Genomic DNA, 12,780 nt, shown 5'->3' with positions numbered 1-12,780 from the left:
TCCTGCTAATCACGGTGTTTATTTCTTCTTATTTCAGCACCTCCCAGGTTTACACGAACTCCGGTTGATCAGACAGGGGTCTCTGGCGGAGTTGCATCTTTCATTTGTCAAGCAACAGGGGACCCAAGACCTAAAATTGTCTGGAACAAAAAAGGAAAGAAAGTCAGCAACCAGAGATTTGAGGTATTAGGTCCATTGTTCTGTTTCTCTGGGGAAGAACGCATCTTTTCTCTCTCTGCTCTAATATGAGGTGTCACACGCACTGAGTTATCATAGTTATGTCACCTGCAATGAGCACTGTAATCCAAAGTCTTTCTAGAATTGAGCATGTGGTCATGACAGTGGCTGAGTTTTATATTCGTGTGTGTAAGGCCTTGACTAGGAGCTAGGGATTTTGTAGAGTGCGTGTCTTGAGTTTCTGGTCTCTATTGCAAGTAGTCGGCATAAAGTTTCTAGGTTCTATTTGTTAGTCTCATCTTCAGATTGCTTCTTCTTTAGATTGCAAGGTAGAATCTCATGCCCTCACCTTCCCAAGTCCAAAGGACACATAAAAGATGTGTGTCTTTCTAGAAGTTTCCATCTCCCTCAGGGATACATGGCTACATCTGAACACTCTATGTGGACAAGTAAATGATGTCAACTAGTTTATGTTCAGCAGAACTCAAGTGTTGTTGAGAGTGCTATCAGTTATGTCCAATCTTTAGGATTGTTTTTCAGGAAGGGGATTTCAGTCTCTGTTAACAGAAGTCAGAGGAGTAGATTAAGAACAGCAAAGATCAATGTCTAATCCTGCACACAAGAATTAGAAATTCAGTTCAGTGTTTTAGTGTAAAGCACCATGTGAAAGAACCAAGCCAAGCAGAGTAGTTATGCAGTGAATCTGTTGGAAACTGTTTTCTTCCTTCAGGAAAAAGTGCACAATGATGCTGTCCTTTCCATCTTGGGAGGAAGTGTCTGGATTAGAAATGTGTTCATTCAGATGCACATCACACTCCCCCATGAGAACGCACAGAGTGTACTGTGCCTTTTAGGGGACACTAACACTCCTGAGCTAGCTTAGACTATAAAAAATTTATTTCTTTTTGGCTGATTTTCTAAATGATTTTATGGAAAACTGATAGCAGTCTCTGATGAAAAGTAATATCACAATTAAAAACCCAGAATACTGTGTTGACATTGTTCAGAGTGTAGCAGGGTGATGAGTTACATTCATAAAAGTTATGATTAGCAATAGCAGTGAGATTTAAAATTTGTACTTCAAATCATAACCTATAGTCTCACAAATTTAGACATAAACTTTATTTTTTTTTAATATTTGAATTTAAAATACTGTTGTTTAAACTTGTCTTAAAATATCATCAAGGAACTTACTACACCACATACAAACTGATGTGTTGTGTATGAATTTGGGGTCTATGAACCTTTTCCCCCTTTTTTATAGTTAAAAATACTTTTTTGTCAAGAGGAGTGTTCTTTAAAATGGTTGCTATTGACAGTGATCTTCTAAATGAATTTTGTCAAAATAATTGATAGGACTATATATTTCAAAGAACGAGAACGTTGTACATACGTGTTAATCAGAATCATATAAACAAATTTAGGGAAAATTATTTTATATGAAGCAGAACATAAAGTGATGCCTAGCTTGGGGGTGAAAATTCTTACCAAATTGCTATTCTACACATGTATACAAACACACACAAACACACACACACACACACACACACACACACACACACACACACACACACCCCACAACTCATACACATAAGACTAGTTTTCCTGCTGCTGACAGTGCCAAATATGGTAACTGGCACATGGTAAGCATGCATTGGTTGCTACATATTAGTCTTTCAAAGTGGGATTTAAAATCCTGGCTTTTAATACATGACAACATAAAAAAGTTTCAGTATTCAAAATGTTTAAGGAATATGAACATATTATTGAATTTAATGTAAAATTAATTTAAATTTATATTAATGATGTGGATGTATTTTTCTATATTAAACCAGTATAGTCAAATAACTTTCCATAAAATTCTGCAATATTTGAGAAAGATTTTAGTAACGGGAACTTTTATCTCTTAGATATATGTTAGATTCCTTTTAATATATGTGCTTAATTGAGTTGAAAATATATAGTGGTGTTTTGAGAAATTGAACATTTTGAGTATCTCTGAATTTACAATGAAAATGGAATACATAAAGGAATTAAAGTGAATACAATTAAAATATTTAATCTCCTTTCTATGTATGCTAATGCATGCATTCAGAACCTAGGATTAAGCCACTCATAACTGGATTTGATAGAAAGTCTCAGTTTATTTGCAGTCAAGGCACATGGCAATACTGCAAAAGCACAGTGATATGGTAAAGTGGCTGCTAGAAGAAATCATGTGATGGCAAGGTGTTGCTCCTGGCATCAATGTGGTTTGCAGATTATATGCTGTTATTTTAGCTTCTGTTAGTACCCTGGCCACCAGTGTGGCTCTTCTCTTTCCCAGTGGAGCTCACAACAACAGTGAATTCAGGATTGGAGCTTAGCACATTGATTTTTGGGCTTGTGAGGCAAGCCTCCATTTCATGGGAAGGAGGCCATAAAAAGGCAGAAAATGCTAAGCTGGAACAAGTACTGCAATGATTTGTGACAAAATTAATGCATGCTGCCAGGCTTAGGGCTGGCTCCCTTGTTGGCTGCCTAAGTACTAGATTTATGCAGTTTCTCTTCATGGTTCGACCATATATATTGTTAAGAACAAGACCCTTTAAACTGACATAAATATTTGTGGTGATAAGCATTAAGCTATAAACGGGTCCACATAAGCACACGTGTTGCCAAAGTGAGTAACTGAAGTTTATCCCTCACAGCTATGGTCTACATAGGTAATTACTAAGCTTGAGATATGTTAAGGAGGAAATCATGGTGGGTTTTAGTAGAGATTAGAAATCTATACTTGTGTATTTGTAGTTTTATGTCTTCCTTTTGTTTGGTGCAAGGAATATAAATTCGATCAAATGCTCTGCTTTACCACGCTATTAGAATTCGGTGCTCTAACAGAATGATGCCTAGTCTATTTCAGAGCCTAATGGCTAGCTCACCACTGTGCTGAGAAGTTTAGCTGAGAGGCAGATGATTGTAACAACACCTGTGACAGCTATTGTTTCCTCTAATAGGTAATAGAATTTGATGATGGATCTGGATCAGTTCTAAGAATACAGCCCTTAAGAACTCCACGGGACGAGGCCATTTATGAATGTGTGGCCTCGAATAATGTAGGAGAAATAAGTGTGTCCACCAGACTCACAGTTTTACGTGGTAAGTGTTCGAGGTCGATGTTGCTGTTGTATCATTGCATCGTTTCTATATGGCAAGTGTTCTTTTATAGGACTGTTCAGAGACCAGTGTTGTGGTATGATCATGTGAGAAAAGAGGTTGAGTAAGAAGTTGGAATGTGCCAAATGTGTATCCCACAGCGGAGGTCTTCTTGGTTCTTGTAGGAATGCTCATCAGGAAAAGAAAGTAACAGTGAAAAGCCATTTTGATTTTGGCAATGAAATCCAGACAGGGAAACGTGTGGCTTGCTTCTTTGTCAGCATTCCTTGTGCCAGGTCTTGTTTGTAATGCCTAATGCTGCTCTTTTCTTACACATACTACACCAGTTGACACTGACTGTTACAGAATTAAAGAAGCTCTCCTTTATAAAGGTGAGCTTTTTTCCCTAAAATGATTGATTAAAAAAAACAAAGATAAGATATGCACATCTTTATGTCAAAAGTAATTCATTTCAGTTGTTTTTTGAGCTGATAACTATCGATGAATAAAATGCGATGGTAGATCCCTTTCTCTTTCTCTGTGTTGCCTATACAGCCTGATAAAGCATGGGGTGACCTGCAGTATGCCTGTTTCCTACAGTTTCTTTACCATGACAGTGCTGCTATGTAAAATGTGGCCCATTACTATACTGCTTGTCCTGATTCCTGAGTCACCTAACTGGGTAGCTAGTAGATAACATTATTACCTCAGGCAGCAACATTTGTACTCATCTTTCTCTTTCTCTGTTATACTGTTCTCTTGTTTTATGCTTCAGAATTGTTTTCAAAACATGGAACAATAGACTTTTTAAAACGCACTTATGACAAAATTTGAAACCAAATTAAATGAGTAAGAGAAATGTCTAGGGGTTGTAAGATGGCAATCCTCAGAGAACAGACCATTATAAACAAAGAAGCGAGGACAAGAGCTGCAGGGATGATATAGCTCAGAACTAGAGTTTCAACTCTGGCAGGACACATGCATGAGAAAAGAAGGTCCAGGAAGAAGGAGTGTGAGCTTTCTGTGAAAGGGAGGCTTCTGGCCCTATCCTGTACTGCTGTTCTCCAAGTCCAGAAGTTTAGGCCAAAAGCTGTGTTGAAACTTAAGTCCCAAATGAAGGAACAAGAGATCATGAAAGCATCTGTACTTCAGAGAACATGCCCGTTGCAGATTAACCCTTATGTACTGAAATTCTAAAGAATTCCAGCTAATTTAAGCCCACAATTAAGCTCAAACAAATCAGAATAAATGTTGTAAGTCTTTGGGCTCACAAGAAACAACATACATGGATTTTTAAACTTTAAAAAATATTTAAAATATTTGCAAAAATAAAAAGAGGAATCAAATCTACCACAAATAGAAATAAAATAATGTAGACAGTTATTATAATTCAGATAATAAACTTTCATCCATGTGTATAGGTGGTATGCCTGTGCTATGGGACATCTAGATTATGTAAATCTGTATGTGTATGTTCAGAATGTAACCAGGCTGGGAGCTATGTTCAGTTTTCACACACCCATATCTGAGTAGAACTCAGACTCATCTGTGATGTCCTTGTAAACTCCCAAAAACCATTGATTCTTCTAGTAGGTAGAAAGTCTATTATAAAGCTAAATTAAAATAAAGTTAATTAGGAACTTTTGTTTTTTCATCATCTCAGCCTTTGAATTTCTGCAAAGGAAATGGTATGTGGCATTTGCTTGACTTGATCTTTCTCTATTTCATGAAAATATTGACAAAATATTGGCAGAAAGTATCATTTTCTTTAGAAGTTCACAGGTATTTATGTTTTCCTATTTCCTGTCTCCTCTGATTTAAATAGTTCATCACTGTGTAAACAAATGCATTTGATAACTTCAATATGATCTTGACCTTTTCCATGACTATTTGTCATATGTTGCTCATTTGGATGAAAATACATGATTCTGCTAAGATAGTTAGCCCTCCCTTCTTAGATAACTAGACTCAGCCTTCTAATAATACACCAGCAATACACTAGTGTTTATGGGCTTTGAACATTAGGAAAAGTTAGGGAGGTGAATGTGTCTGTGTCAAAGCTAATGGGCCTTCTGCTGGTCTTGAGTTTACTTTCTCTTGCGAATCATGTTGGCAGATATTCAAGCGTTCTCACTCTGTAGGAGATCAAGACAACTTTACACTTGCTGTCCAGTGGCCCTCATCATGGGCCTGTTTCAGCTACATGGGTCATTTATTTCCTTCCCACTTTGCTGACAAATGCCAAAAATGTGCCAACCGTCATGATGGCTTTTGTCTAAGTAGGATGGATGGAGAGCACTCATTTATTTCAAACAGGCTCTGTGAGAAGCTAAGTAATTGGATATTCAAATGTCTGACCTGTATGGCTAAATGCAGAAGACATTGCAATAATACCCCTGGCCACCCATGTGCACTGAAGGAGCATTTCAGGGACACTTTTCCACAGTAGATTTTAAAAATTGCCCTGATTCTCAAAAGCCATTTCCAAAAGCTCAAGGCTGACCATTCCCTATGATGAGATACTGGACATTTATGCATATATCTTGTATGTGTAATTGCCGGGCATGGATTGTGGCAATTCAGGTTCTTTTATTACTATTATTGCTTTCAGTTTCTGTGGTTGTGGAAGCAAGGCACATACATGCCCTAGTAAAGTAGCTTGTCTCTTTAGGAGGCTTTGCATGATTGCTGTATGTATGTAGTTCCTCCTGAGAAGACTGCAAGTGAAGGCTGCAGGGATCACTGAGAGCTTAGTAAGGGTTGAGGCTTATCCACTGTGGAACACTGCTGAGGACAATGGATTAAATGTTAGAGCTGTAAGTTGGTGCATGCATGGGACTAGAAAGTACATCTTAGGTGTAGGAATTGCCATCCAGATTAAATTGGCTCTCTGGATCTCTGGACGCTGACTTGATTGCCTGTGAGGTTTGCCTGATATCTGCGGGGAAACATAGAAATATATATATAATGAAACTGTGAGTGAGCGCATTCTACTGATGTGTGTTATCAGCTGCTGTGCAGATGCAATGACGCTATGCAGAGTCTCTTCTCACTACTGAAAAATCAAGACTGTCTGATGCTTTGAGGCTAGAGGAGAGGGGTCAAGAATCCTTTCTTCTTGCTCACAAAATTCCATTTTTCTAAAAGGAAGTTCTAGAATAATCGAATCATTCTTTTTTTTTAAAATACGCCTAAATATTGTGCATATTTCTTCAGCATGGGTTTTTTTTTTTGGGGGGGGGCAGTCTGGAAATACACTTTCATTCACACTAGCAACACAAAATAGACATTTTTTAAATTAGTGGATTGTGTCCAGAGATTTACCCCTATGTAAATAGTGTCACCCCTCAAACCACCACTAGCATCACTACAAATAAGCACGGTAAATATCACATTGCTTTCCTCATCTGCTCACAGGAAACTGGCTTTTCACAGAAGACAAGCAGAGTACAGCTGCTGTCTAGTATGTTAGCAGGCCAAATTCAAGACACAACTTAACAAATAGAGTTTAGTTTGTGATACTTTTTGTATGCTACTGTATTTGGTCACCTTTAGGTGTTAGACTATGCGGGGTACTAATGCCCAGGCTCTGGTCATTTGAGCTCCCTTACGGGCTCTTAGTTATGCTTTTCCTGTCTCTTTTCTACCTCATTTGTACAGAGAAGCCTTAGCTTGGGGACTCTAGCAGTCAGCTCCCTTCTCAGCTGCTGTTCTGTGATTCAGTGACATGCCTCATTCAGGACGTCAGTTCTTACAAGATGGAAAAAGCGTTTTCCCCGAAGGTGACTGTTACTGAGATAGTAAAACACAGTGAGCAGTTTGGATGAGATGAGGCAGCATTGCATTGTAAAACGGGAAGAGATGTTTGCATAATATGTCTGTTTAAAAAAAATAAGCCATTATAGCTGTTGTTAAGAAAAAAGGAACGTGAACAACTTTTACCATCATTCAGTGAGGTGGCAGTGGAGCCTCTGCCTTTGTACACTAGCCTGCGATCAGAATTAGCATGTTCATTACAGGCTCATTTTATTAATGCCTCTTTTTGAAGATGAACACAGTTGTCCCTGCTGTGAAAATGGTACTTTGCCGTTTATGTTATAAAGTGATCTCGGCTGGGGATCCGGGCTAGGAACATTAAAGAACAAAGCGCAGCTGCTTGACTGTCACACAAAAGGATTTTTATGAAAGACTGAAACAAAAGGAAGGGTGGCCAGCACAGAACAAACTCGCTGACAATTATGGTACGGAGGGAAGACTACTTGAAAAAGCTTATGAAATAGTGGAGTGCTTGGAATAAATTGATAACAAAATGATAACATGTTTCTGTATCATGCTGCCCGCCTGCTAGAAAGAAGTGGCAGTAGGCAAAGCTGGGTTATGGAGAGAGAAACTGTTGACTTTCAGTAGTTTGATCTTTAGGGCTTAAAAATAAGATCTTCTAATCCATGTCACAAAGGCAGAAAGGAGCCCCTTTAAACAATGCTGGGAGGTCCCCAGTAAGAATCTTCTCAGGTGATGTGTATACAACTTCAGGGGCTGTCCCTGTTTGCTTGTCACCTATGTGCGTCATGACTACTGTGTGGATGGTCTATGCTTCTTCCTTGAAATCATCATTACTTTTTCTCCATACCAAGATCATGCCTTTAAAGAGAGAACAAATGGCATTATAAATCATTACCTTCAAGTAAGAAAAATTTTTACTCTTGACCTCACAGTAAAATAATATGTTTAATGATTTTTAAATGAATATAAAAGCCATAGGAGTGCTTGCTAAAGATTGACTTAAAGAGACTGTGGCAGTGTTGAGCTAAAAGAAAATGAGATGTCATAGTATCTGTTATTTTGTTCATGATTTGAGAAAAGAACATCTAGAGAACCTGAGATCATTAATTCTGGGTTATATAGCTATGGCCTTTGGGAGCTAATCTGATGCTTATTATTTCAACAGACAATCTACAGATGATCATGAATGTCATGAAAATGCAGAGGGTGTTAAATACTATTTACATGGATGCATCATGGGATGGGGGAGATCTGAGAGGGAAATCATGGAGTGTAGAATTCTATCAGACACAACTAGTGTGAAAGAATGTTAACCACAGAGAGCTTACGTGTGTAAGAAATGACTACCTACTGGTAGAAAACATTGGTGGAGTATCAGTCAAGGTATTGCAGAGAAAGATAACCAGCATTGTCAACAGAAATCCCAATTGCTAGGGATCTTGATGTTTGCATGATTCATGAGACTGACAGTCAAAAGATCTGCTAGGTGTGTTGGCAAGCTGGGCACTCCAGAGGATGGGTGGCACATTTCTAGTTCCACAGCCAGGAAGCCTCAAGACCTAGGAAGAGAAGATGCTTCAGGTTGTGTGTTCTGGTTTACAGGCTATAGGCAGAAAAAGTTCTTCCTTTGTGGAATGGTTACTCATTTTTGTTTAGTGCTACCCTTCCGTGAGGGAGAACAGTTTATATTACTTGGTATTCTAAGTTACAAGTTAACCTTACCCAAAACACCACTGCCAAAAATATTTGAAGAAATAGCTGGGCAATCTGTGGCCTATACAAGTTAATACCCAAAGTAAGCTGTCAGTGATGGCTACAGTAGTTCAAACTGGAGTAGAATAATTCCCTTATAAGACAACTGGCTTAGGTGATTGACCTATGTAAATGAGGAGCAATATGATGAGAACGAAAGAGGCCACCTCGGTCTGTTGGAATTTGCAAAGGAACTTACTGCAGAACTCGACAGTTCATGGTCAGTTTTACGTAATATTTATACTTTAAAGCTGGTTATTTAGCTAGTGTTCACTAATAAAATTGGAATGATTTTTAAAATTTCAATATCATGGCTCTTGAAATTAGTTTTATTTTAAGATACTAATTAAGATGCAGCTTTAAAAGTTGTTCATGCATAATTTATGGGGATTTGAGGCACAGATATACCAAATACCTTATCTCATGCTTAATTATCGGAGTCCTAATTACTTATTTCCTTAGAAGAGCAAGCAACTTATTTTATCCCATTAAAAAACAATGAGGAACTGGAGAGATGGCTCAGTGGGTAAGAGCACTTCTTGTATAAATAGGAACACTTGAATTTAGATACCAGTAGTCATGTAAAGAGCCAGGTGCCAGGGGGAGTGAGACAGGAGGCTTGTTGTGTCTTCCAGGCCAGCAGCCTACTTCTGGGTTCAGTGAGAGATCTAGCACTGAAGGAATAAAGCAGACAGTGATACAATAGGGTCTCTGTGTGTGTGTACATACAGTCATGTACCTTGGCCTGTACATATACATATACCACACTCCTGTATCATGTGCACACATGCTCACACACACACAATGGCACATGAACAACTTGTGAATTAATACCTACATTGACACACTAAATTAAGTTATGAAATATACCCTAGTATTCTTAACTTATTTTATTTTTTTACATGAATATTTTTTGCATACAATGTATTTTGATCATGTTTCTCCATCCCACAATTCTTCCCAGATCCTCCCTACCTCTCTGTTTACCAAACTTGGTTGTTTTTCCTCTTTTCTTGAAGAAGAAAGGAAAAAAAACCAAAAAGCCCAAGAAAACCAAAAAGCTCCCACATTACAGAAAAACAAACATGCAAAATACAATAAGAAAATAATATGGCCAAACAATAACAACAACAAAAATGAACCAACAATTCTACAAAGATAGTAATGAGTTCACTTTGTGTTGGACAAGGAATCCTGTAGCATGCTTGAGATACCCAGTTACACTCCACTGGAGAAGACTGATGTTTCCAGTGCCAGCTCATATCAATTGCATGTAGCTTCTTGGTTAGTAGGGGAGCCTCAGGTTTCCATTTACCCATTTCAGTGCTATAACCTCATCTATCTTGAACCTGTGCAAGTCTTGTATGCACTGCCCCAGTCTCTGTGAGCTCCTATGTACACCAGCCTATTGTGCCTAGAAGACGCTGTTTCCTTGGTGTCATCTATTACCTGTGGGTCTTACAATCTTTCTACCTCCACTTCCTCAAAGATTGCTGAGCCTTAAGGGGAGAAGTTTGATGAGGGCATCCCACATAGGACTGAGTTCTCCATAGTGTCTCACTCTCTGCACATTGTCCAGTTGTGGGCCTCTGTGTTTAAAATATTTTATTAAAGATGGTAACAAAAAACAAAATGTTCTTAAGTATGACCTTTAAAATTTAGCTATGTGTTCTTTAATCTCTTAAAACTTTCATGTCCTCCCTTTCAATATCTTAGACTTTATCCTTGAGGGATAAACTTTGTTTTTGCATTAAATATGCATGACTGGCAACATTAGCATAGTGGACTTTTTAATAGTTAACATTTTTTTGTCATACATATAGTGCACTTAATGTTGTCTAAGATCAGGTTGTACATTTGACTATGTCTTGTATTTTCACAGAAGGAATCCTTCCTTTTTCATGTTATAATGGTGGCACACACCTGTGATCCAGCCTTGGATTGCCTGAGGGAGGAACACTGCCCTGGGGAGACTGAGGGAGGACTTAGAATCTATGTCTTAGGAAAATGACATAAAATAAAAGAATGGAGTGTGGTACACATACTTAATATTATTGGTTTAAAAGTGTGTGTTTTGCCCTTGCACACTGCCTGGATTTGACTGTTCATGCATCTGTGCACTTTAATGGCTAACCAGAGATGGGGCACGAATCAGGCAACTGGATACAAATACAGTAGTGGTGTAATAGCTTATAAAAATTATTGGTTTTAATAAACATCTCTGTTATTTTCATATTTATATATTATATAATTAAAAACCTCTGTGAATAAGATATTTGTACACACATATACATATGAATAAATATTTTGTTTATGTGATATATTTGATTGTAGACACACACGTATATGCACATGAATAAATGTTTTGTTTATAAGGTGTATATATATATATATAATTGTACACACATTTTATTGGCACGTTTAACTTCATAATGCTTTACACTTTTGAAATTCTCTTTTTCTAAATTTTATAATCTTTGTGTGTGTGTGAGCACTGTTATTTTTTCCTGTGGCTTAGACATATTTTCAGAATTTCCTGGGCACCCAGAATGTGCTCTCTGAGTGAATACACACAATGACAGAGAGATCCAGCATCATACATACATCAGAGATAGTCTGGGCATGAGTAGCACACTTTTCCTAATGTAGACAAAATGGTGATTATTTTCTTGCCTAAGGTGGGTTGTGGATTATGAAAAGGAATCACAAAATCAAGGTTGACGGAAAGTAAGATGGAGTGAGACAAGGAGGCACAAGAGCACTCTTGTGCTTTGTAGTTATCCCAGACTAGAGTTCACATGAGCATGCCCCTGCTTCTTAACTCCATAGGTTCAACCACACTCTTCACACATTTGTAAATGTGACGTTTTTACACCTTTTTAGAGTTATTGTGAGAAATGAATGGCTTGTCTGTGGGCATGTGGCTTACTGAACTGAATATAAAAGTTCCAATAATGTTGGTTCCCTTACTTCAATGCTGAGCTCCACTCTACCAGTGTAGCTCTATGTGCAGCCTCTGGAACAGTGTAGGGCTCATGACCCAGTGAATGGCAAGAATCCTGAAAAAGCAGTTTTCCTGTCTCTTAAAATATGTTTGGTTTTTTTTTTTTTTTTTTTTTTTTTGACCAGTGGATTAAAAATCAGCTTGTCACATGGAAATAAGATGGACGGAGACTCAAACATTCATGTATTGTGTCAATTTCTATGTATCATTTTCCATGTTGGGAACAGATAATAAAACGTCATTTAAATTTACTTATTTTGGGTTTTAAAAATCAGTTTTATATTTAACTCTTCACTCCTCCTCCTGACTACACAACACCTTCCTGTCTCTATAAGCCACCCATTCCAATTTGTTATGCCCGTATATATGAGCATGGGTATATATCACTCACTGCTGCATAGTTGATCTACCTTGAGCCACATCTTAAAGAAAATGTACGTCTCTCCCCAGTTTCCATCAACTGCACACAGCTCCTCAGGTGGGGAGGCTTCTAATTTATTGCCCCTTCCAGGTTGGGAATGTTGACTGGCTTGACCTTATGCAGGTCCTGTGTAGTTATGAGTTCATATGTACAGTTGTCCTGCCATGTCCAGGAAACATTGCTTTAGCCTGGTTCTGCCTGACCTCTGTCTTATACAACTCTCCCATCCCTCATTTACAATTGTCTCTGAGCCTTGCCAGGAGGGAATGTTATATAGATATCTCATCTTTAGATGAGTTCTCCAAACACCTTTTTGTACTGTGAATATTTGTGAGTTTTTTGCAGTAACCATTTTGGTACTGCACAAAGACCCTTCCCCAGTGAGGTTGGAGAGATGCACTAATGTGTGAGCATAGAGATAATAATGTAGCATGCAGTGTTTTTTATTTAGCAGAATGATAGGAGTAGATCCAAATCCAGAACCTCTGAACACAGTCATAGATTCTTG

At 38.0% G+C, this 12,780-nt stretch overlaps 1 protein-coding gene and 1 long non-coding RNA gene across 32 annotated transcripts in view; one reads left to right on the top strand and one right to left on the bottom strand.

Moving 5' to 3' along the window:
• Ptprd (protein tyrosine phosphatase receptor type D) overlaps positions 1-12,780 on the top strand; it is an 822,247-nt gene that overhangs the window by 526,605 nt on the left and 282,862 nt on the right. For all 31 annotated transcript variants that reach the window (XM_051163652.1, XM_051163675.1, XM_051163581.1 and 28 more), the window contains 2 exons: positions 38-183; positions 3,174-3,315. In XM_051163652.1, the coding sequence (XP_051019609.1) occupies positions 38-183; positions 3,174-3,315 (288 nt within the window). The remainder of the gene's footprint in view (positions 1-37; positions 184-3,173; positions 3,316-12,780) is intronic.
• LOC127204555 (uncharacterized) overlaps positions 1-12,780 on the bottom strand; it is a 215,547-nt gene that overhangs the window by 152,206 nt on the left and 50,561 nt on the right. The gene's annotated exons all lie outside the window — the stretch shown is intronic.

The sequence above is a fragment of the Acomys russatus genome, chromosome 2 (assembly GCF_903995435.1).
Source record: "Acomys russatus chromosome 2, mAcoRus1.1, whole genome shotgun sequence".
NCBI classification, from domain to species: Eukaryota; Metazoa; Chordata; class Mammalia; order Rodentia; family Muridae; genus Acomys; species Acomys russatus.
The sequence above is the reverse complement of the archived record's forward strand: the minus strand, read 5'-3'. Positions and strand labels throughout refer to the sequence as shown.